Below are 26,113 nucleotides of genomic sequence, written 5' to 3'. Positions count from 1 at the left end.
TCATGTATTACATGCCTTGTAATTTGATTAGGTTGTTTGTTTGATCTGCGTTTTAATTATGCCCCTTACCCCTGTGATGCATGTCAGGGTTCCCACAGACATTGCTAAGTGAAATTCAAGGCCTTTTAAGTACTTTTCCAAGCACTATTTTTCATTTTCAAAGATGTCACTCGATGGATACAATTCACTTTTAAATGCCGTTTTTTTTAAGCATCTTCTTGGCCTGCTCGCCAGCTAGGGCATCACGCGAAGAAATGAGGAGAAGCAGTTAGAGCGTGCGAGACAGCGACTCATCAGATTTTATTAAAACGGAGCAAAAAAAAAAAAAAAAACGATATCTTGATTCAGAACAATTTGGTCATGGATGAACAAAACATTCAATGTGAATGGTTGATTTGAATGTCAAGGACTTTTTAAGCACCTTGTTAATTTTTTTTTGCTGTTTAAGGAATTCGAGGCCTTGACTTTTTTTAAATCAAGCACTTTAACACTATGGCGACCGGAGCCCCGCGGCGATTTAGGCCTCAGAGGACAGAGGATTGTAAACAAACCAATGTACTTTCAAGAGCTTTATATATAATTTATAGTATTGCTATCTGGCCATTCTCATTGTCACTTGAGTGCATAAACCGTGCCTTCATAATGGCTTAAAGAAAATTAAAATCCATCGGTTGGTCGTCATTTTATAGCGTCGTGAATATAAGGTATATCGCGCTTTTCGCCTAGGCTTTTCTGCAGGAGGCTGCAAAAAAGGCTAAACGTTGGCGCCGTTATATCAAACGCCATTTCTGCTGTATATATACAAATGAAATAAAACAAACTGCGTAGCATCCGGACTATTACAGAGCATCTATGGATGAAATGGGGGCGGCGGGGAACGCCGATCAGTATTATTGATTAGCAATAGAGTGTGCGTTCCGGTAGCCAATGTCACTAGTCTATCACGTTTGTTTCCAATGTCCAATCCAGCTGTAATTTGGGGTAATATTATCCTACCATCAGGCCATGTGATCACCGGCAGCATTTCCTCACCAGTCATCGGATTCTGGTAGATCGATAAGCACATTGGCTAATCATAAATCCCATTATTCCACGCTGTAAAATACGTTCGGCAAGCTGATAAAAGATGGAGGGTCTTCGTTTGGAATCAAGGCTCTATGATTTTTTAAATCCCCTAAATGATACTGCAGTGGAGCGATGGCGCCCCTAAGCGGATCTGGCCGGTACTGCATGTTTCGAAAATCAAATATGTGGAAAGATCCTGCAAGTCGATCGGGGACCTAATAAGCGCTATAAATATGGAATAAAACGATAACAACTCGTCACGAGTATACTCGTGGCTCTGGACCACAACGCATGGAATCGAAACACGTATATACTCGTGAACGGACGCCATAGTGTTTTAAGCACTTCAAGGACCTTGTGCAAACCCTGGTACGTATAGTCCGTCTCTTTTCCATTTAATTTCCTTGTCCCCTTTCCCAGTTACCCTTCAAGAGGCCCTTTTGTCCTCTCGCCAGGTCGTCATTGTAAATAAGAATTGTTCTAAAATTGACATGTCAAATATTTGCTGCGTTACATTGTAGACCGATTCGAAATGACTGCAACAAGCAAGCCTCGTGGAACAGCATCTCTCTCTCTCCAATTCTTAGCCTCTCCGCCTCTCTCTCTGCCTCTCCCCCCTCTATCTCTCTCTCTCTCCCCCCGCGGCCCGTGGGCCACATGTGCAACAGAGAATCACAGGACCACGGAATGTGGAGCATCACACGTCCATGGTGTGTCAGATAGCCTGGGGGGAGCCATCTTGGCTCAAACTCAAAAACTGGGTCGCACATGTACTTCCTGTGTGACGAACGTTCCGACGAGCTGCTGCTGCTGAAGCAAATGCACATTTCTGTCCAGCGCCGTGACGAAGAACAGCAGCCTGTAGCACAGGTCTAGAGACCCCTACTTGAATCTGGAGGGCGACGTGTAGAACCCAACGGGATTAATAAAGTATCCATCTATCTAGACTTTCTTTTGTATACTGGAAGTGCATCCGGTCACGGTCAGATGGGAACATTTCAGGAATATCTACTTCCCATACTTTTATATTAGATTCTAAATGTATCGTCATTATACAGCTACCGTCTGAATCGCCCTGCGGCCGCTGGGGAATTGGGCAACAAAAACCCTGTCGTACATATTATCTTATCTTCTGGTGATTACATTAGATTCAAATGTATTGTCATCGTGATGCATGTAAAACATGCAAAACGGTAAGAACCAATGTAAAAGCTAGATGTGTTTCAATCTTGGGAGTTAAATTGTGGAATAGTCTTAGTGACGGGTTGAAGTTGTGCACTTCTCAGGGGAGATTTAAAAAGGCCCTGAAGGATAAAATTATTCAGGAGTACAGTTTTGAGTAACAAAGATTTTTTTATTTATTTTTTTCTCTTAACCTGTAGACCGTTTTCGCCCTAAAGGTACATGCCTAAGTAAATGGAAGATTGCTCCACTTCTGCAAGGTCTATTTGCATGTTCTTGCATGAACATCTAGGGACCTGGGGGTAGGTATTTCCAGTGTCAGAAATATTGTGTCCGTTACTAGGCTGTGTAAATTGTAATGAATAAATTAATTATGATTTTGATGATCAAAAATTGATACGGGGCACGAGAAAATGCTCACTGAGCTCATTCACCACCTTATTGAGATCATGTGTAAAAGAAATCTAAGCAAATGAACCACGGGAAGATGATTAAACACAAGGATTTGTAGATACAGTAATTAATGATAAGACTTTAATTATAAATTCATATTTGACCTTGACCTTATTATGGCCAAATCATACATCTATGGATAGGGAAAATGCTCCTCTTTCCAATGGCAGGGTTGAATCTGGATTTAGTCATTTCTTGCGGTTTTTACGATAATTAGCATTTTCCGATAAATTTGTATTTCCGATAAAACATATACAACATCGGTAAAAATGAAAATATACAATTTGACTACTGTTTTTGATAGGGTTATGGTCTTTACTCTTGGCTACAAAAAAAATATTTAAAAACATTGACCTCTTAACATCCAAGGGCCCACATGTGGACGATTCTTTGCCGACCTCTAGTGGCTCGGGTGTGCATTTCTTTTAATACAATATATAGATAGAATTAAAGTCCTATTTGTTGCCTGTCGATTGCCCGTTCAGGTGACAAAATCCGTTCAGCGGTTCTCAAGTTACATGCCGATATGTGAGGCGTGCCCCAAAGTACGCAAAAGTACACATTACCACCCCGACTCCCGGGGCTCTAGCTCCGTCAATCATTTGGTGATCTCGAAAATATTTGCACAGGGTTGTAGCCAATGAGTGTGGCTTTCCAATGATACCCCATGATATGATAATTGGGGATCTAATACGGTCTCTATTGATCGATTTATGATAAAGAAAAGCAGGGTCCCCCTATAGGGGGACCTTAAAAGAATGGGAAAAAAAATTATATCTTGCAGCTTATTTTAAGTTTTTCTTTCTTATATTAAAGTATATTTAGTTTTTAAGAATTGTAAAGGATAGGCAAAAATAAGCATGTGCTTCAGCCTATTCCTTTTTTCGGTCATTGAGTTTGGATTTTGTGTGAGCTTACTTTGAATATGAACATTTGTGATTTTTTTCTTTTCCCTTTGAAAGTCCACACATGTGTTTTTGATTCATCTGTAAACAAAGACCAAAAATAAACTATTCATTCATTCATTCATGATGCAGCACAAGCACAGTACAACAAAAAGAGGTTTGGCATCCAACCAGAGTGCACATGTAACGGTTTACTTCCAGTGGCGCAAACGGTTGAGATATATTATATTAAAATGTGTCATTTATTAATTTCACTACTGAATAGTTATGATCATTTGATCTCTTGTCATTGAACATATTCATACTAATCTGTACATACATCCGACAGCACTATTACTCAGTAGTACTAATTTATATATTTTATACTCAGTTTAATCACCTGTACATTGTATATTACTGTTGCACTTTACTGTTACATTTGCACTCTGGTTGAATGCCGAACCTCTTTTTGTTTTACTGTACTTGTGCTGCATGATGACAATACATTTGAATCTAATCATTAAACATTTCTTATTCTCATTCCTATTCGTATTACTTGTATTATTGCACAATCGCTGCGGGCATGACCCCCCGCATTTCACTGTATGCTTGTATGCCGTGACAAATAAAACTCTTGACTTGACTTGACTAAGCACTTCAAGGACCTTGTGTGAACCCTGTGTATAGATGTGTCCTCTCACCCCGTGTTGGCAGCAGACGCTGAAGGTCCTGACGGCGGGCGCCGGCTCCTCAGCCAGCAGCAGGCTCTCCTCCAGCTCGATCTCCTCCTCCAGCTTCACCAGCGCTGGGGGCTCCACGCCCAACCTGAGGGGGGGGGGGGGGGGGGAGAGGGTTAAACATCTGAAGGGGGGGAGAGGGTTAAACATCTGGGGGCTCACCTCACTAACAGCTCTGAGGCTCACCTCGCTAACAGCTCTGAGGCTCACCTCACTAACAGCTCTGAGGCTCACCTCACTAACAGCTCTGGGGCTCACCTCACTAACAGCTCTGAGGCTCACCTCACTAACAGCTCTGAGGCTCACCTCACTAACAGCTCTGAGGCTCACCTCACTAACAGCTCTGAGGCTCACCTCACTAACAGCTCTGAGGCTCACCTCACTAACAGCTCTGGGGCTCACCTCACTAACAGCTCTGGGGCTCACCTCACTAACAGCTCTGAGGCTCACCTCACTAACAGCTCTGAGGCTCACCTCACTAACAGCTCTGAGTCTCACCTCACTAACAGCTCTGAGGCTCACCTCACTAACAGCTCACCTCACTAACAGCTCTGAGTCTCACCTCACTAACAGCTCTGGGGCTCACCTCACTAACAGCTCTGGGGCTCACCTCACTAACAGCTCTGGGGCTCACCTCACTAACAGCTCTGGGGCTCACCTCACTAACAGCTCTGGGGCTCACCTCACTAACAGCTCTGGGGCTCACCTCACTAACAGCTCTGGGGCTCACCTCACTAACAGCTCTGAGGCTCACCTCACTAACAGCTCTGAGGCTCACCTCACTAACAGCTCTGGGGCTCACCTCACTAACAGCTCTGAGGCTCACCTCACTAACAGCTCTGAGGCTCACCTCACTAACAGCTCTGAGGCTCACCTCACTAACAGCTCTGAGGCTCACCTCACTAACAGCTCTGAGGCTCACCTCACTAACAGCTCTGAGGCTCACCTCACTAACAGCTCTGGGGCTCACCTCACTAACAGCTCTGGGGCTCACCTCACTAACAGCTCTGGGGCTCACCTCACCAACAGCTCTGGGGCTCACCTCACTAACAGCTCTGAGGCTCACCTCACCAACAGCTCTGGGGCTCACCTCACTAACAGTCAGCAGCGTGGAGAGTAGGGGTATAAAGGTACCCGTACCGAACGGCTGTGTAGTGTACCGAACAAATACAATGGTATGTTAACCACTAACGACCGCCCACCGGGGGCCGTTTTTTTTCACAATCTAATATAATTATCATTTTAATTTTTTTTACAAGTCGATTATTAATTTCAATATAGAATATTCGTTGACAGCCCTACAAGTACAATTAGTTACTGCACACTACATCACCCCTGAGTGGAAAAAGGAAAGCCAAACTGTCCCCCACTGTACCGAAAACCGTACCGAACCTCGACTTCAAAACCGAGGTACGTACCGTACCGTGGTTTTTGTGTACCGTTACACCCCTAGTGGAGAGGGTTAAACACCTGGACACTAACAGTCAGCAGCGTGGAGACTTACCTGGACACGATGCGGCCGACCTCCAGCAGACACAGACACACCTGACGAGGCTCCTTGTGCAGCACTGGGGGGAGGAGACAAGCAACGATATAGATTATTAGACACAAGCGTCGAGACAAGAACCAGGCGCTCCTGGGTACAGAGGAGAAGGAATTAGACATTTTAAGTTCATCTCCTTTGTAGAATGATGCAACATGCAGAATACTTCAGGAAAACTGAAAAAGAATGTCCAAGACACACCTGTTCTGTTGAATTATTTTCTATTTTTTTTTTTTTTTAAACCATTGTGCCCTGTGTGCCACTGTTTTATATGTCATACGTTTACATTGTTTGTCTTGACACTTTTGCAAAGATCATTGTTTTAATCCCGATTGTTCTGTTCTTATGCCCTGTAAGGTGACCTTGGGTGTTTTGAAAGGCGCCTCCAAATAAAATGTATTATTATCATTAGTAGAATAAGAATGATCTATTCGTATTTGTTAAGTCGAGGACAGCCTTACTGAATTTACATCTATGATTACTTAACAGATTACTTATAAATACATTACAAAAGTAAATAGAAGGGGGCGGTCAGGTGGCGTAACGGAGATTGCGTTCGTCACCAAACCCCGGAGCGGCTGGATTCGCCTGTTCGAATCCAGCGCACAGCTCCGGGGTTGTCACCAGCTTGGCTGGCCATTCACACTAATACAATTGGCAGTATTAGAGGGTGGGAGAAGCTGGCGGGGTGGGTCCGGGTCGTTGTAAACAGCGACTCCTACAGTTCGGTCCGGGCGCCTGCTAAGTGCGGATAGGACCTGAGTGGGATAGTGTGATCCTTCCACACGCTACGCCCTCTCAGTGAGAATCCGCGCTGCCAGGTGAAAAGAAGCGGTTGATTGGCTGGACATGTGTCGGTGTCGGAGGAAGCACGTGGTAGCCTCCACTCTCCCAGACCGACTGTGGGGGGTAAGTGCGCAGCGACCAGGAAGGGGATTGGGAATTGGCATAACGACTAACATTGGGATGGGAGATTACTTATAAATACATTACAAAAGTAAATAGATTACTTATGGCTTTAACATAACACATTATGTAAATTATTTTCCTGTGGTCGATTTAGTACTTTATTTGCGTTTTCTGACGAGACTGTTGCCTAGTTATACCCTGCAAGTCAGACGGATGATTTGGGACATCTACTTGAACCAGATAATGTCCTATATGCTCTGTAAATAACTATGTACAGATACCGAGATGTCACACCATGTTACCTGTTACCTGTTTATTGCACAATGTTGTTTTTTATTGGATTCTATTATATGTTGTAACACTGTATTGCACATCGTTGCGGGCAAGACGACCCGCATTTCATTGTATACTTGTATGCCGTGACAATTAAAACTCTTGACTTGACTTGATAGGGACGCAAGGTTCAGATATGGCAAAACAAACTAGATGTAGATCAAGGAATTCAAAGCTCAGGCTTACTCTGAAGCGGGTTCACAGTCACATGACAGGACTCTGCTCACCTATAGGCCGTCCCACACAAATACATATAGAGACCGAAAAGTAGACCTTTTAATGTGTACAATGGCCCTTGAGTACCTAGTTGTTGTGTCTAGGGATGCACCGATCCAACTTTTTCAGTCCCGATACTTGGCTTTGGGTATTGGCCGATACCGAGTACCGATCAGATACCATTATCTAAATATATATATTAAATCTAACCCTAACTAACCTTACCGTCATGTACTTCTCCTAATAAACTAGTAGCACTCAACACCTTGATGAACATTGTTACTCAGCTGATAAGAGTTGTGCCCTTCCTGATGACTTGTCGTACAGAACTTGTAAGTCGCTTTGGATAAAAGTGTCAGCTAAATGACTAAATGTAAATAATACCCATTGTTCAATTAATAAATTGTATGCCTCACTGTGTGGAAGAGACTGGGATCATTCTTTTGTGCAAGGCAACATCAGGCTAGACTTAAAACATTACTTTCCTAACTTAGTGAAACTAAATGTAACAAATTAACACAGATATAAATGTACTGAATTGTTATTTCTTATTATACAATTCTTTTTTACAAAAATTCAAAAATCCGATATATACATATTTTTTTACCGATACCCAATCCAGCTATTTTAGTGATATCGGGGCCGATATCCAATATCAATATCGGAGCATCCCTAGTTGCGTCTTACCTAGACCCTCTGATTCAAACAGGTAGGTCTCCTCCACTCCTATCTGGCGACACCAGCCCAGGAAGTTGGACGTGTTGTCGCGGGCGAAGAACGAGCCGGGCGAGGCCTCCCTCTTGCAGGTCACCTTCCTCGTGGGGAATTGCTGTCGGGGGGGGGGGTAGGGTTAGGGTTGTCATGGAGCGCATAATGCATAAGTACATGAATTCCAAGAGTCATTTTAGAAACACAGGTATTTACTAAAAATAAGAATATGGACTACCAGTTGCTTGTGGAAATAAACCCTACTATATCTATACATATCACTTACCTACTCTTACTAGTTACACTGCTGGCCAGTACAACTTACTACCATAGTGTCTTTATACCTGTATCACTGTACATATTAATACTACATCTATAGACTTACTACCATAGTGTCTTTATACCTGCATCACTGTACATATTAATACTACAACTCTGTATACATCGGATTAGCACCATTACTCAGTAGTAATGGATTTATAAACCCAGTTTAATCACCTGTACATTGTATATAACTATTGCACTTTACAGTTGCACTCTGCCTGGATGCCCAACTTCTTTTTGTTGTACTGTACTTGTGCTGCATGATGACAATAAATTTTAATTTAATCTAACCAAATTGCTTGTGGACATAAGAATTTATTTTGGTAGACCAGTCCAAGGGAAGCATCTGAACTATGTCCGTGTTCCATCTCAAAATGCTACGTTATCAGCTCCATAGCCTCCCCTTGCTCGTGTTGTGCCTCCCCTCACCTTGTCGGAGGGGCAGCTCTGAGCCACCTTGCTCTGCAGAACTCCGATCAGCCGGCAGAGCTTCACGCCGTTGTTCAGCTCCTCCATGAAGCACTCGGCTCTCACCTCCTCTCCTGCAGAGAAACATGGAGAGTAAAGACGGTTTACTTCACTGCATGACCATTAACATCACCGCTCATATCTGACCACGTCGTCCAGGAAGGTCACCATGGATAATATAAGTTTCATTTAAAAACATCCAAATCCATAACAACCAGTAATTATAGTAAGTAGGTGTGTGCGAGTTAGGGCGGTCTTAAATACTTCGAAGCTTCGTTCGATGGGCATGGGATTCGAATATGGAAATAAAATTCGATATATATATATATATATTTTTTTGTTGCTAAATCAACTCTGCCTCTCTTTGTTAACACTTTGACTGCCATGAAACGTCTTTTCACGTCATTGCTGGCCATGCTCAAGTTGCCGGGGGACGCTGTACAGCGTCCTTATATCAATATTTCAAAAATCTGCGATCGGATTCATATGTCCCCTCCGCTGGCCTGAGATCCACCAGCAGGACCCACTGAGCTCTCTGGCGGTTCAGGAGCGCCATCTGGTGGCCGATCGGCGCAAACGCCAAACAGGATGTTGAATAGAGGTCGTCATGACGACCGTAGTACTTCCGGGCGCTCGCTATAGTTCATGGGACTCTGGCTCGTCACGCTACACGGTGATCGATTGGCAATAACTCGATAAACAACATGATTTGGACGTATATACCATTATACAAGCTGGAGATGGACCGGGTAAAAATATATCCCATAATGATAAAATTTCTACTCGACGATGATCGCCCAACGGCGCGCGGAGACTGGGGTGAGTTTCAGCGTGTAACGTTACCGTCTTTGATACTAACTGCTATTATCAACATTTGACCCACATTAGATGATTGGTATAACGCTGCCCACGGAATTATAAACGCCCCCTCGCCCATCCGGTCAACATCAGATGACGTGTAGTAACTTCTAGAAGTACGTCTAGTTGGAATTCTTTATATCGCGCTGATTGCCATAAAACTGTATTGCATCATCAATATAATGCATTTGGGGCTATAGATCACGTTCTGGAGAAAGCTGCAGAAAGAGATGAAAACATACTTATACATTAGACCATACTTTACTATGAATATGTGAATGAAAAAGTTTAACGTTGCTACACAATGAACAATACATATAGGACTTTGAATGGGCCCTAATAATGGCAATGTAGCAATAGAATTTAAAAAGTTATAGCCCTGCAAAGAAGGGGACTTTCTCCATAGACAAATAGCGCTGGCAATCTATGGTATATCATGAATTTAACCTTAGGCAACCAAAGTGTTAACTACAACAAGCAATGCTGTTTGTTATTTAAGATGAGGTCGGACTCGGCACGGACAGATTTGTGTCCATTGTGCTGCTTTTATAAAGCCTCAAATGACGGCTTACAATATTTCATGGAAGCAAAGTGTTTAGTTTGTCTAAGATTTAAAAAGGTTTAAACTTTACAGCACTTACAAAGTTGAACAAAGTGCTGTACAAGTCTCACAACATAATAAAAAAAAAAGATTAATACTTCGAAGCTTCTAATTAAAATCGAATCTCGGCCCCGAAGCCTCTATATCCAGCCTCTATATCCAACCTCTAAGGGGCGACAGTGGCTCAGGAGGTAGAGCCAGCCGGAAAGTAGTCTGGCAATCCGGAGGTTCCCGGTTTGATTCCCGCTCCTCCCGGGCAGCATGTCGATGTGTCCTTGAGCAAGACACTTAACCCCTAGTGCCTCTGCCGTCGGTGTGTGAATGTGTGAGTGAATGGGTAAAATGTGAGTAACAAATTGTAAATCGCTTTGGATAAAAGCGCTACATAAAAAAGCAGCCATTTACCATTCACTCTATATATCCAGCCTCTCTGTAGCGTGTGTGAGACTGCGCAATATCTCGTTATTGCTGCCGCAACGCTCTTTAAGATGCGTTCTAAAAATAGATCCTCTGGGAAGCCCATCCCTAATAGTAAGGTAAGTTGGTAACAAAAGAAGACGGTCACACGCTTGACAAACGGTACTGCCAGCAACATGACGATACAAAGGCCAGAGGCCAGGAACATTATCCACAAAACCTTTTCAAACGGCCATCCGACACCTCCGCTTTGACACTCTTATCAGTCAAAGATATTAAGATTGTTAAATATTGGATACAGGTCATCCAAGTTCATTGCGCAGTCTTTTCATTTAGAGTCCGCAAAACTATGCACAATTGTTACCGATCCAGCAACGTATTTCTTTCTAAAAGATGTTGTATTGTATTTTTGTATTTATTTATTAACAGAGTTAAAAAGTTAAAAAAATTTAAAAAAAAAGATACATAACCATATTGTGAAGGAGAAGTTAGAAGCCTAGAGGCTTATCGAGAACTTCCCCCGTTTTGTAAAATCAAAACATACAAAAATATACATATTAAAATGTTTAACCCTTCAACGAAAAACATTTCGGGACGGCTTCGGTTCCCTCGCCCCAGCAACATTGTATTGGGAGGAATGACACCAGTGAGAATAAAGGCAGACAGGACTCGGAACAACGGATTCCCCTTCTCCCTTTTCTGTGGCCCTTTGGAAAGAAAGAGCGGTAACCGGATCCAATTGTGTGATGCGCCATTTACCATCCCCAGGGGGGAAACCTTTCACTGTGACACGTGATGAAATAGTTCTCCACACCGTCCCACTGATCATCCACCAAGACAAGACTAATGGAGCAGCCAATGACTATAGTCCACCTCCTATTATATTTAGTCTCCAACTATTGGATGTTTTATGGACACTAGACAGATTCTACCTAGACCCTGAATAAAGAGCTCTTCACTTGTTCCAAAAGGCTCTGAATAAAGAGCTCTTGTTTCAAAAGGTCCTGAATAAAGAGCTCTCGTTCCAAAAGGCCCTGAATAAAGAGCTCTTCACTTGTTCCAAAGGCCCTGAATAATGAGCTCATCACTTGTTTCAAAATTCCCTGAATAAAGAGCTCTTCACTTGTTCCAAAAGGTCCTGAATAAAGAGCTCTTGTTCCAAAAGGCCCAGAATAAAGAGCTCTTCACTTGTTCCAAAAGGCCCTGAATAAAGAGCTCTTCACTTGTTCCAAAAGTCCCTGAATAAAGAGCTCATCACTTGTTCCAAAAGTCCCAGAATAAAGAGCTCTTCACTTGTTCCAAAAGTCCCTGAATAAAGAGCTCATCACTTGTTCCAAAAGTCCCTGAATAAAGAGCTCTTCACTTGTTCCAAAAGCCCCTGAATAAAGAGCTCTTGTTCCAAAAGTCCCTGAATAAAGAGCTCTTGTTCCAAAAGTCCCTGAATAAAGAGCTCTTGTTCCAAAAGGCCCTGAATAAAGAGCTCTTGTTCCAAAAGTCACTGAATAAAGAGCTCTTGTTTCAAAAGGTCCTGAATAAAGAGCTCTTGTTCCAAAAGACCCTGAATAAAGAGCTCTTGTTCCAAACGGCCCTGAATAAAGAGCTCTTGTTCCAAAAGTCACTGAATAAAGAGCTAGTTTCAAAAGGTCCTGAATAAAGAGCTCTTGTTCCAAAAGGCCCTGAATAAAGAGCTCTTGTTCCAAAAGTCACTGAATAAAAAGCTCTTGTTCCAAAAGGCCCTGAATAAAGAGCTCTTGTTCCAAAAGTCACTGAATAAAGAGCTCTTGTTTCAAAAGGTCCTGAATAAAGAGCTCATCACTTGTTCCAAAAGGGAGAAATGAAGATTCCTGCACTCAAATGTCCTCCGCTGTGTTTAAAAATGTGTTGAGATTTCCACAAAACGATCAGATATACTTGGGGAAATTGAGGCGTCATAGCAGCATGGGGGAGGGGAGGTACAGGTATGGGCAGGGTAATAGAAGAAAGACAAATATAAGCAATACAATTAGATCTTAATATAAAATATGAACAATAAACAGTGTAAACAATAAAATTTACTCTGAATATAAAAATATGAGAACAATAAACAGTGGTAAGAGTAAGAGGTAAGGTAAGAGTCAGACACGCTCAGCAGTCAGACTAATGGTGCCTCCTGTACTAGGCGTTCCCTGGGCGTGGTCTTACCCAGCATGCCGCTGAGCCAGATGGCCAGGTCCTCCTGCATGGGCACCAGGGTGGCCTCGTGTCGCACGGCCAGCCACTGGTCATACTGGAAGACGTCGGCCAGGCCGGGACCATGCCGCTGGGCCAGGGGGCTGCGAGGACTCCTGGGACGTCTGAGGGGCGAGTCGAACGTCTCACTGAACCACACCTGTGGAAGACGGAAGACAAGAGATTGGGTTTAGTCCTTAGGTTTACATTTAGTCATTTAGCGGACGCTTTTATCCAAAGCGACTTACAAGTTCTGTACGACAAGTCTTCAGGAAGGGCACAACTCTATCAGCTGAGTAACAATGTTCATCAAAGTGTTGAGTGCTACAGTGTAGGTTAGTTTATTAGGACAAGTGCATGACAGTAAGGTTAGATTTATAAAAAATAAAAATAAAATTATTATTATTTCAGATAATGGTTGAAGAAGTGCATCTTTAGTCGACGGTGAAAGATTGGACGGGTTTCGGCTGTCCTAACTGTGGTGGGCAGTTCATTCCACCATTGTGGGGCAAGGACTAACACTTTTTTGGTACCATCTGGGTGGGCAAATTCTAGATTAGATTAGATTTGTTATTCCTATACATCCCTAGATTATGTTTTGATACAATAGATCTTTTGGTTTGGTAGCTTATTAAATGGTCATCACCTCCTGAAGCCTTGGTATGGAGTTTTCGCAAAATAAGTCCTGCCATATTTTGCTCCCCTTTGAGCAATTAGGGGTTAAGTGTCTTGCTCGAGGACACACACGCCGGAATCAAACCAGGAACCTTTTGATTATCAGACGACTGCTCTACCTCCTGAGCCCCATATACCAATTTGTTGATTTAGCAGGGCCTTGTGAGGCAAGCGTGGACAAGTAATTTTACCGTGGTTTTAAGTAGTTGGCCCACCTTGTAAATCAATATTATTTGGTAACCAGTAACCACAGTAACTACTTTTGTAACCCAACATTTCATGCAAACTAAAAACACTATACATTACTAGTATATCTGTGGTTATCAATTTAGACTCAGCATTACGACACTCTAATGTGCCCCAAGTGTCTGGACAATAGTGCGGTGTAACAAACAGAAGAACATGTTTCAGTCTGGTGAAGCTTGCGATGGTGACCTGGCAGAAACGAAGGAAGACACTACTCCGTTGGGCTTTGTTATGTTATCCAGATATGCATCGTCTCGAGTCATAGGACACGGGAAACTCTTGACTGGCCCAACCATGCGGGGAGGAACGAGGTAGGGAGGTCCTCAGACGCCGTTCCACTTCCATGCTCCACTGGAGCTAAAAAAACAGCCTGCAGAACTGCACCGACGCACTCGCCTTCCAACTTGGCCTAGAACCAACTACCGTTTAGTCACTACACCAAAAGCCTGAGATCATGCGACAGTGGCTCGGGAGGTAGAGCAGTCGTCTGGCAATCCGGAGGTCCCCGGTTCGATTCCCGCTCCTCCCAGGCAACGTGTCGATGTGTTCTTGAGCAAGACACTTAACCCCTAATTGCCTCCGCTGTCGGTGTGTGAGTGAATGGGTAAAATGTGAGTAACAAATTGTAAAGCGCTTTGGATAAAAGCGCTATATAAGAAAGCAGCCATTTACCATCATGCAATTCCATCTACCGAGTCTTTATCTTCTTTCCCCCCAAACCACATCGATTTAATTCGACTTTTAAAAAATTTATTTTGAGATCCAAATCAAGATGAGCACAACTCGCTCATGCAACAGGGACGATTCACAGGACACTTTTGAATTCACGGTTCACACGAGGAAATTACACATTTATCATACAAGATTCCTTATAGACGTCTAGTCTAGTTCACACAGGCCTGTTCTGGGACAGAGAGGTTGGGCTGAGGCAGGAGGGGGGGGGAGAGAGAGAGAGCCTGGAGCAAGGCTCAGACGCTGCACTGATGTCCCATCACATCCATCTCCTCTGCTACACCAGAGGATCTCAAACCCCCACCCATTATCCTATATACACTCATCCAGCTCACAGGTCGGTTCGTTGCCATTTTCAAAAACGACCAAGACTTTGAAATAAAATTAAAAGATGTTCCATTAATAATCTTGTTGGTATAGTAGACAAGCAAAAGAAAAAAAAATATTCAATTAATGACGTTTTTATGTCCGGGTCAGCTGAAATGCCTAAACCCAATGGCCTTATTAGATCAGTTTCAGTCAATCATTATGCAGCACAAGTACAGTACAACGAAAAGAGGTCGAGCGACGGTCTCTGCAACAGACCTTTTCCTGCTGAGCGACGGTCTCTGCAACAGACCTTTTCCTGACGAGCGACGGTCTCTGCAACAGACCTTTCTGCTGAGCGACGGTCTCTGCAACAGACCTTTCCTGCTGAGCGACGGCCTCTGCAACAGACCTTTCCTGCTGAGCGACGGTCTCTGCAACAGACCTTTCTGCTGAGCGACGGCCTCTGCAACAGACCTTTCCTGCTGAGCGACGGCCTCTGCAACAGACCTTTCCTGCTGAGCGACGGTCTCTGCAACAGACCTTTTCCTGACGAGCGACGGTCTCTGCAACAGACCTTTTCCTGACGAGCGACGGTCTCTGCAACAGACCTTTTCTGACGAGCGACGGTCTCTGCAACAGACCTTTTCTGACGAGCGACGGTCTCTGGAACAGACCTTTCTGCTGAGCGACGGTCTCTGCAACAGACCTTTCCTGCTGAGCGACGGTCTCTGCAACAGACCTTTCCTGCAACAGACCTTTCCTGCTGAGCGACGGTCTCTGCAACAGACCTTTCCTGCTGAGCGACGGTCTCTGCAACAGACCTTTCCTGCTGAGCGACGGTCTCTGCAACAGACCTTTCTGCTGAGCGACGGTCTCTGCAACAGACCTTTCCTGCTGAGCGACGGTCTCTGCAACAGACCTTTCCTGCTGAGCGACGGCCTCTGCAACAGACCTTTCCTGCTGAGCGACGGTCTCTGCAACAGACCTTTTCCTGACGAGCGACGGCCTCTGCAACAGACCTTTCCTGCTGAGCGACGGTCTCTGCAACAGACGTGCTGCAGCTCAGGTTCAGGCCAGAGGTTTCCCAATAGATCCTTTAATCTTTGTGTCTGCGGGACGTTTGTCGAGCGGTTTGCTAAAAGGAACGGAGGCCACGCCAGCTCCCCGGGTCCCGTTTCGAATGGCGACGGCTAAAAAACAAGGCAGAGTGTTGTTTGTGGTCCATTGCTTGAATGAGACACGTTCATTCTCCGGCAGAGAGAGGAGACATTGTTCGGGGGGGGGGGCCCGTGGAGCGAACAGAGGGGCCGTTATGATGTTCCTCTGTCGCAGCACGGCCCACAGATTACTCTACTTTCACCGCCGTATGTTTGTGCGTCTCTCGCTCTTCCTCTCAGTCTCACACACACAAAGACTTTATTACGCCTCCGAGCCTTCTCTCCCTCCACGACCCCATCAGGGTGACCTTTGAACCCCATTGGGGGTAGGTCATTTTCAGAGATATCGGATGTCCAATACATCCGTCTCAGATTGGTGGACATACGCATGTGAAGAGAAGACGAGACAAATAGAGATGTGGTCCTGTGTAGCCCACAAGGACAGAGCTTCCACTGCCCGAGGTTTGGGGTTTAATTCCCACCAGGGCCTACCGTAATAAGAAACGTATGCAGTCACTGTATTGTAACGCACTTTGGATGAGCGAGCGTCCACCACCAACTGACACGTTTCAGACGAGTCGAGGATCAGATGACAGGCACTGGGGCTGCTCAATTATGGGAAAACATTTATAATCACGATTATTTTTATTTGAACACGATTACTAAATTGATTTGAGAACATCGTTTGACCTTTCTCCCTCAACCAAAGGCTGCCTTTCGGTCATCTTCTACAAGTTACCAAAGATGTAGAATTGAAGGGAGAATTGGCAAGGTGAAATTGAGATGGGAGAAAAATAGAATAATAAGGAGAAAAAGTGGATAAAAAAAAAAGTTACTAAAGACGTTTAAAAAAATAACTGGAGAAACGCGCCGTGGCTCCCTCCTCCCTCTCAACATGAGCTGAAACTACCGTTTGGGCTTGTGGGGGGAGACACCACTGAAGGAAGGGTGTGCTGCGTTTACAACACAAAATGAGGGCAACAATAATCGTTTGATCTCGATTATCTCGTTTTCATGATCGTAATTGAAACTCAAATGATGCCCAACCCCAACACACACACACCACACACACTCTAACACATGATGTAATGAAAGAACGTAACAAGTCAAAACCCATTCAGATCCCAAGACGCGAAGCCCCCAGATCACATCAGAATGTCTGAACACAGATGGGACTCATGACTCGCCACACGAGTACATTCCTGTCCCTCCATCGACCCGTAGCCGCTGAATGTTGCATAACGCCGATCCAGAGGCTAAAGGTGCCCGAGGCAACATGTGCCGGTCCACAACAACATCTGTCTCTCCGCGCGGCACACGGCTAATTAGAGGCCGAGGCAGCGTAGCGTAATGTTCAGGCGTTACCGTTACGTAAAAAAAACACGTGGAAAACACTGCGCTGATTAGAATAGATTGCAATACCAACGGGGATTATCCAACGGTTTATTCTAAACACATACTTCCAACACCTGACCGGACGAGAACACACACACACACACTCCACCTGACCGGACGAGAACACACACACACACTCCACCTGACAACACACTTCGCCACCTGACCGGACAAGAAAACAACCCATCATCTACACTCATTGCGCACACTTTTAATCAAACACTAAACACAAAAAATCTATTTATTAAAGATATTTGCACTAAATTCATACCTCATTTGCATCTGCACCTTACACATTTGTACCTCACCGTTTACAAATTTTTACTCACTGTACTTAGGCTGTACTTTAGATTGTATATTGTATATTCCTCTTTTACTTACTGTATGAAGCACACTCAAGGGTTCATACAGAACCAAGCATTTCACCGTAAAGTACATGTATTTTATTGTGACATCATGATCCAATAACTTGAAACTGACGAGAAAACACACTTCACCACCTGACGAGGAAACACACTTCACCACCTGACGAGGAAACACACTTCACCACCCGATGAGAAAACACACTTCACCACCCGATGAGAAAACACACTTCAGCACCCGACGAGAAAACACACTTCACCACCTGACGAGAAAACACACTTCCCCACCTGACCGGACGAGTTCACGGTGAACACGCTGGTTTTAAGCCGACTAAAAGCTCTGGTGCTTTGGGTAGTGAGGGACATTCCAAATTAATTAAGCGTAGATCAGGAGCGATGAAACCTAGAGACTCTCTCTCGTGTTTAAGTAGATTAGGTTAGATTCCATTATATTCATTGTCGTCGCACAAGTGCGGAGTACAACGAAATTAAGTCGGGGTCTGACCACAAGACCTTGTATGAGTGCGAAAACGCCGGCTTTTTTCACCTAAAACGGTTTTACTGAAATAAGTTTCTGACATCTAACATTTTAGGCGAGATATAATGCGTACAGGCTGCTAGAATGAGAACAGGACTGAAACAGAGAGGTATAGAGGCTGCTAGAATGAGAACAGGACTGAAACAGGGAGGTATAGAGGCTGCTAGAGTGAGAACAGGACTGAAACAGAGAGGTATAGAGGCTGCTAGAACGAGAACAGGACTGAAACAGGGAGGTATAGAGGCTGCTAGAATGAGAACAGGACTGAAACAGAGAGGTATAGAGGCTGCTAGAACGAGAACAGGACGGAAACAGAGAGGTATAGAGGATGCTAGAACGAGAACAGGACTGAAACAGAGAGGTATAGAGGCTGCTAGAATGAGAACAGGACTGAAACAGAGAGGTATAGAGGCTGCTAGAGTGAGAACAGGACTGAAACAGAGGCTGCTAGAACGAGAACAGGACTGAAACAGAGAGGTATAGAGGCTGCTAGAACGAGAACAGGACGGAAACAGAGAGGTATAGAGGCTGCTAGAATGAGAACAGGACTGAAACAGAGGTATAGAGGCTTCTAGAATGAGAACAGGACTGAAACAGGGAGGTATAGAGGCTTCTAGAATGAGAACAGGATTGAAACAGAGAGGTATAGAGACATGCTAGAATGCATCATCTAAGTGGTATTTACAACAAAGGGACATCTCTTTTCAGAGATGTATATTAACTTGTTGAAAAGGAGTATCATATGGGACTAAGGATTAGGTTACAAAATGAATACACCCTGTTGGAAGGCCATTGGGGAGCCATTTTAACTGCAAGATAAGATGAGATGAGATATTCCTTGAAGGATGGAATTTCAGCGAGTTGGATAACTTGGCATATTCGGTTTTCTTTTATCCATTTACTCCTGGCAGTGTTACAAGCACATGATCCTGTACCCAAAACAACCATTCCTTCCATTGTCCTCGTTCTGCACTACAGGGAGGTTCTCTCTGATCCTGCTCCGTCCATCCAGGCCTCTGTGCTCCGCGTCTGCGCGCAGGTCGTGTTATGGAGTTTTTGTCCGAGACTCCGTAACAGTGTCCTCCCTGGCATCTGTTTTGAATATCCGTGACAGAGAGTCAACAAGGTAGTGATGCTCCGCAATGGGATTTTCCACACCAGATGACGGGGGAGAGAGACCAGGCCATGTGACGTGACCCTCCTGTAATACGAAACGTTTGTTGATTTTCCCAGGGTTTTTGGACGGCCGACTTTGCGTTGCTAGGAGAGAAGGAAAGTCTTGCACATATCCCACCACATAACACCGTGAAGAACACACCGTGAAGCACACACCATGACGAACACGCCATGAAGAACATGCCGTCAAGACTCCTCCAGGAACGTTCAAGAACACAAAAGGCAGCGTTCCATGGGGACAGATGTGTTTATCGTAACAGAAACAAATTAATTACGTGGATGAATCAAGTGGGCCGAGGTGTACTGTAAACTAACACATGATAGGTGTACTGTACACGAACACATGATAGGTGTACTGTAAACGAACACATGATAGGTGTACTGTACACGAACACATGTATAGGTGTACTGTACGCGAACACATGTATAGGTGTACTGTACCGTACGTGAACACGTGTATGATAGGTGTACTGTACGTGAACACGTGTATGATAGGTGTACTGTAAACGAACACATGTATAGGTGTACTGTACACGAACACATGATAGGTGTACTGTACACGAACACATGATAGGTGTACTGTACGCGAACACATGATAGGTGTACTGTAAACGAACACATGTATAGGTGTACTGTACACGAACACATGATAGGTGTACTGTACACGAACACATGATAGGTGTACTGTACGCGAACACATGATAGGTGTACTGTACGTGAACACGTGTATGATAGGTGTACTGTACGTGAACACATGTATAGGTGTACTGTACGCGAACACATGTATGATAGGTGTACTGTACGTGAACACGTGTATGATAGGTGTACTGTACATCATGAACACATGTATGATAGGTGTACTGTACGTGAACACATGTATGATAGGTGTACTGTACGTGAACACGTGTATGATAGGTGTACTGTACATCATGAACACATGTATGATAGGTGTACTGTACGTGAACACATGTATGATAGGTGTACTGTACGTGAACACATGTATGATAGGTGTACTGTACGTGAACACGTGTATGATAGATGTACTGTACATCATGAACACGTGTATGATAGGTGTACTGTACGTGAACACATGTATGATAGGTGTACTGTACGCGAACACATGTAGTGTGTATTTTTTACATACAAGAATATTATATATATATTTTTAGATTTTATTAAATTGTTTATATATTTTATCTTCTTTAGAGTGGGAGGGAGGGAACTTATGAGTTTTTTTAATTTAGATATCAATTTTTTTTTATCCACTTTTTCTCCCATCCCAATTTCGTATCATCCAATTCAACCCTCCCCTGTCTCGAACGCTGTTTCTTGCCTCCCACAAGCCGGCTGCAATGTGGACTAAGTCATACATAGCACGAGTCCCCTCCGATACTCGAGGTACAGCAGTCGCATCTTTTCACCTGCGCGGCGCAATCTTTCAGCGTCAGGGGTCTGCGCTTTGGAGGGGCGCCGCCCCCATCACTTCTTGATTCTACTGCGCAGGCGCACCAACCGACCTGTAGGAGTCGCTGTCCACAACGCCCGATCCCCACCCATCAGTTTCCCACCCCCTAATACTGCCAATGTGTATTAGTACGGACGACCAGCTAAACTGAAAGCAATGTGGAGCGCTGGGCTCGAACAGGCGAACCCAGCGTCTCCAGTATTCGTGGTGAGTGCCTTGCCCACTGCACCACGTAGCCGCCCAGATATCCATTTTCTTGAATATAATTTCATGTATATTATTTTGTTTATAATAAAATAAAAAACTTTTAATGTGGATGAGTTAGCCTACTGTACCGGAATGGCAGTCTGCACGGCCATGTCTGGGGTCGCAGATCACTTCTTCATCCTGGAAAAACAAGAGGAGGGGGGGGGGGGAGGTGAGCGATGTACGAGGTATATAAAAGATTTAAATAAAACACTTAATTGCATCTTATTGTAGTCTTTGAAAAATAGAGCATGACAAAATACCATCCAAATGTTAATTTGTGGCAAGTTACAGCAAGTTGACATCGTTGTCGTCACTTGCTTAGAAAATTGCTACGAATTAGACCATCTTAGATAATGTTTCCGGAATCTGCCGTTAAATCATCGCGCTTTTTGAAAGAAGACAACGGTTTCTGAATTGCATCCCTCTATCCCTTGAAGAGAAACACATCTAATATCTACCGTGAACACAGCCTGGTCAGGACCGACGTGGCCCCTAGCAGCTAGCTTGGCAGCCTGGTCAGGATTGAGGGGCCCCTAGCAGCTAGCTTGGCAGCCTGGTCAGGACCGATGGGGCCCCTAGCAGCTAGCTTGGCAGTCAGATAATTCTTCGTGGCAAGAATCAAAGAGAGTCAAAGCTTTGAGGCTTATCAAATTAGCAGCCTTACAATTTGGCATTTCAGTGGAGGAGGCTTTTGATCTGTCCAGCTGTACATAGAGGAGCCAACCAGGACTAGTGTTTGATCTGTCCAGCCTTACAGAGAGGAGCCAACCAGGACTAGTGTTTGATCTGTCCAGCCTTACAGAGAGGAGCCAACCAGGACTAGTGTTTGATCTGTCGAGCTGTACAGAGAGGAGCCAACCAGGACTAGTGTTTGATCTGTCCAGCTGTACAGAGGAGCCAACCAGGACTAGTGTTTGATCTGTCCAGCTGTACAGAGGAGCCAACCAGGACTAGTGTTTGATCTGTACAGAGGAGCCAACCAGGACTAGTGTTTGATCCGTCCAGCCTTACAGAGAGGAGACAACCAGGACTAGTGTTTGATCTGTCCAGCTGTACAGAGAGGAGCTAACCAGGACTAGTGTTTGATCCGTCCAGCCTTACAGAGAGGAGCCAACCAGGACTAGTGTTTGATCTGTCCAGCCTTACAGAGAGGAGACAACCAGGACTAGTGTTTGATCTGTCCAGCCTTACAGAGAGGAGCCAACCAGGACTAGTGTTTGATCTGTCCAGCTGTACAGAGATGAGCCAACCAGGACTAGTGTTTGATCTGTCCAGCTGTACAGAGATGAGCCAACCAGGACTAGTGTTTGATCTGTCCAGCTGTACAGAGATGAGCCAACCAGGACTAGTGTTTGATCTGTCCAGCTGTACAGAGAGGAGCCAACCAGGACTAGTGTTTGATCTGTCCAGCTGTACAGAGAGGAGCTAACCAGGACTAGTGTTTGATCCGTCCAGCCTTACAGAGAGGAGCCAACCAGGACTAGTGTTTGATCTGTCCAGCCTTACAGAGAGGAGACAACCAGGACTAGTGTTTGATCTGTCCAGCCTTACAGAGGAGCCAACCAGGACTAGTGTCACGATGCCACAATTTTTACTTTGATAACGATACCGGTTCTAAAACAATACGACGGCAAAAGCCTAAAATATCAAGAAAAGTCATGTAATATAATAGATCACAGAACATGGACATTTCTTTCAATAAAAAAAATAATTATTATTAATAAAATAGAAAACACGGCATGATCAGGCTATTATATATAGGCCAAGTATCGATACTAATAAAATGTATTGGGAGTATTGGACCTTTTTCAGCGGCTGGGTATTTCTCATATCTGTGTATGGTGCGACCCTAACAAGGTGTATGGTGATGAGACCCTAACGAGGTGTATGGTGAGACCCTAACAAGGTGTATGGTGATGAGACCCTAACGAAGTGTATGGTGAGACGCTAACGAGGTGTATGGTGAGACTAGTGTTGTCAAAAATATAGATTTATCGATACATATCAATTTTGAATATTTAAAACAGTTTCAATACTAATTTCCAAATTTTTTCAAGAGTCACCTTTTATTTTACAAAAAGTGATGTTTGGTGAAAGTAAGATTTGCACTTTATTAATCCCAATAGGGAAATTCATTCTTGTTTCAAGAGGCACCTTTTATTTGTTTTAAGTGAAGTTTGGTGAAAAAGCAAGTTATTGCACTATTAATCCCAGTAGGGACATTCATCTTTGTTTGATTTTGTGTCAAATAAAAAACGAAGGTAATTTGAATTATTCTAGTTTAAGAGAAAAAAATCAATTAAAATCGAAAAAAAAAAAAAAAAAAAAATTAGGCCATATCGCCCAGCTCTAAAACAAAGGGTTTTAAAAGTGTTATATTTCTCTTCTCTTATAATACCAGAGAGAAGGTGAGGAGAATCGACCAGCAACAAAAGCTAAAAAAAAAAGAATTTATAAAGAAATTTACATTTTAAGATTAAAATCTTTTCCCTGTGGTACCGAAAATGGTATCGAATATCGATACTTTTCAAGGTATCGTATCGAAGTTAGAAATTCCAGTATCGTGACAACACTAGGTGCGACCCTAACGAGGTGTATGGTGCGACCCTAACGAGAACTGCTTCACAAATAAGTATCATGAAACCAACCAAAATACTGAGAACTTTTCCAAGTCTGGAGAGATGTCTACTCTTAAAGAAAGTAGACAATTTAAAAAAAAGAAAAAAAGGGGGGATATTTCACTTTGGTAGAACCTGTGAGGTTTCAGCCGTCTTACCTCCATCTAAAGTCATCTACAAGTAGGGCTGACCCCTGTAAGCTAGTAGCGACCACTGCCGTCTGCTGTCAACGCCATACACTCATTCTGGTCATTTCTGGTAGGTGTAGCAACAAACTAAATCTTAAATTAATAATTTCCTTCCCTGCCTGGCCGCTTCTATACTTTAAGCAAGTGGCTTGTCCTTCCGCGTTCCCGTTTTGCGCTCCGATTGGCCACGCACGTTTCTGGTCATGTGACATGTGCGCCAATCGTGGGACGGCACGTTTTTGGACGGTTAAGCTTAGGCGCTCTTTCGAAGTTGGTTAAGGTTAGAGTTTGTCTTAGAGCAGGGCGATAGAACGCCTGCCCTGATTCCAAACTCTAACCTTAACCAACTGCGAAAGAGTCGCCTAAGCTTAACCAGTGATAAACTAGGCGTTAGGTAGTTTGCAGGCTGTTAGGCGCAGAACTTGCCGTCCCACGATTGGCGCACATGTCACATGACCAGAAACGTGCGTGGCCAATCAGAGCGCAAAACGGGAACGCGGAAAAACAAGCCACTTGCTTAAAGTATAGACGCTGCCTGGCCATCCCACACAACTTTTACAAACGTGTCAGTACATTAGGTAGGCAGTGTTCCTGGCTCCAAAAAGCAGTTCACCGAGAAATGAAAGCCAATTCATTGCTCCTGTCCGCGTCTATTCTTTTACCAACGGATTTCCAGTTCCGCGTTCTGCGATCTGATTGGACACTGACGTTTCTGGTCATGCGACATGTGCGCCCAATCGCGTGACGCGCCCATTTCCGCCTCGAACAGCAGCAAACTACCTAACGCCTAGTTTATCACTGGTTAAGCTTAGGCGACTCTTTCGAAGTTGGTTAAGGTTAGAGTTTGGAATCAGGGCTGGTGTTCTATCGCCCTGCTCTAAGACAAACTCTAACCTTAACCAACTTCAAAAGAGCGCCTAAGCTTAACCGGTGGCAGAACTTGCCGTCACACCATTGGCGCGACCAGAAGCGTCAGTGGCCAATCAGAGCACAGAACGCAAACGCGGAACTGGAAATCCGTTGGGAAAAGTATTCAGGCCTCCTGTCCCCCTTGTGACATCACAACGAGTAATCATTCTGAACAGCTTGACAAGTATCCAACGTAATCTTTCAGAGCCCCCAATATTTCAGAAATCCATGCAAAGACTAGGAAAATCATATTTTCCATAACACGTCCCCTTTAAAAAAAAAAGTGCCATTTCACTCGAGTAGAACTAGTCAGCAGTCTTCGCTCTCTCTAAAAAGTAGTCTACTGTAAAGCTAGGTATGAGAGAGGTGTGCATTATTTTGACCCATCATCATTAGCCTATAACTTTACTTCACAGACTTGCATTACTCAATCTAATGACAAAAATTAGTAACGCAGATGATTAAACTATGCATTTGTTAGAAGCCGGCCTGGTGACTACAGGCTAGTTCGTTAAAAAAAGGATCATGACGGTTCTGGGTAAAGACAACAGAAACACAGCCGACCGCTGCTAGGAGACCGCAGGGTAGAGACCGCTGCTAGGAGACCGCAGGGTAGAGACCGCTGCTAGGAGACCGCTGCTAGGAGACCGCCGGGTAGAGACAGCAGGGTAGAGACCGCTGCTAGGAGACCGCCGGGTAGAGACAGCAGGGTAGAGACCGCCGGGTAGAGACCGCCGGGTAGAGACAGCAGGGTAGAGACCGCTGCTAGGAGACCGCAGGGTAGAGACCGCTGCTAGGAGACGGCCGGGTAGAGACCGCTGCTAGGAGACCGCAGGGTAGAGACCGCTGCTAGGAGACGGCCGGGTAGAGACCGCTGCTAGGAGACCGCAGGGTAGAGACCGCTGCTAGGAGACCGCAGGGTAGAGACCGCTGCTAGGAGACCGCAGGGTAGAGACCGCTGCTAGGAGACCGCAGGGTAGAGACCGCTGCTAGGAGACCGCAGGGTAGAGACCGCTGCTAGGAGACCGCCGGGTAGAGACCGCTGCTAGGAGACGGCCGGGTAGAGACCGCTGCTAGGAGACGGCAGGGTAGAGACCGCTGCTAGGAGACCGCTGGGTAGAGACCGCCAGGTAGAGACCGCTGCTAGAGGTCGGGGGTAGCAAGCAACGCTGCTCTACTGGCCGGTAC

General features: G+C 44.6%; 1 protein-coding gene across 3 annotated transcripts in view; it reads right to left on the bottom strand.

Moving 5' to 3' along the window:
* gas2l3 (growth arrest-specific 2 like 3) overlaps positions 1-26,113 on the bottom strand; it is a 56,222-nt gene that overhangs the window by 6,574 nt on the left and 23,535 nt on the right. For all 3 annotated transcript variants that reach the window (XM_084330763.1, XM_084330764.1, XM_084330762.1), the window contains exons 2-7: positions 21,297-21,348; positions 12,880-13,066; positions 8,784-8,896; positions 8,010-8,151; positions 5,826-5,889; positions 4,286-4,409 (exon numbers count right to left, since the gene is read on the bottom strand). In XM_084330763.1, the coding sequence (XP_084186889.1) occupies positions 4,286-4,409; positions 5,826-5,889; positions 8,010-8,151; positions 8,784-8,896; positions 12,880-13,066; positions 21,297-21,320 (654 nt within the window). In that variant the 5' untranslated portion in view covers positions 21,321-21,348. The remainder of the gene's footprint in view (positions 1-4,285; positions 4,410-5,825; positions 5,890-8,009; positions 8,152-8,783; positions 8,897-12,879; positions 13,067-21,296; positions 21,349-26,113) is intronic.

The sequence above is a fragment of the Notolepis coatsorum genome, assembly GCF_963971535.1.
Source record: "Notolepis coatsorum genome assembly, chromosome: 15".
Taxonomy (NCBI): Eukaryota; Metazoa; Chordata; class Actinopteri; order Aulopiformes; family Paralepididae; genus Notolepis; species Notolepis coatsorum.
The sequence above is the reverse complement of the archived record's forward strand: the minus strand, read 5'-3'. Positions and strand labels throughout refer to the sequence as shown.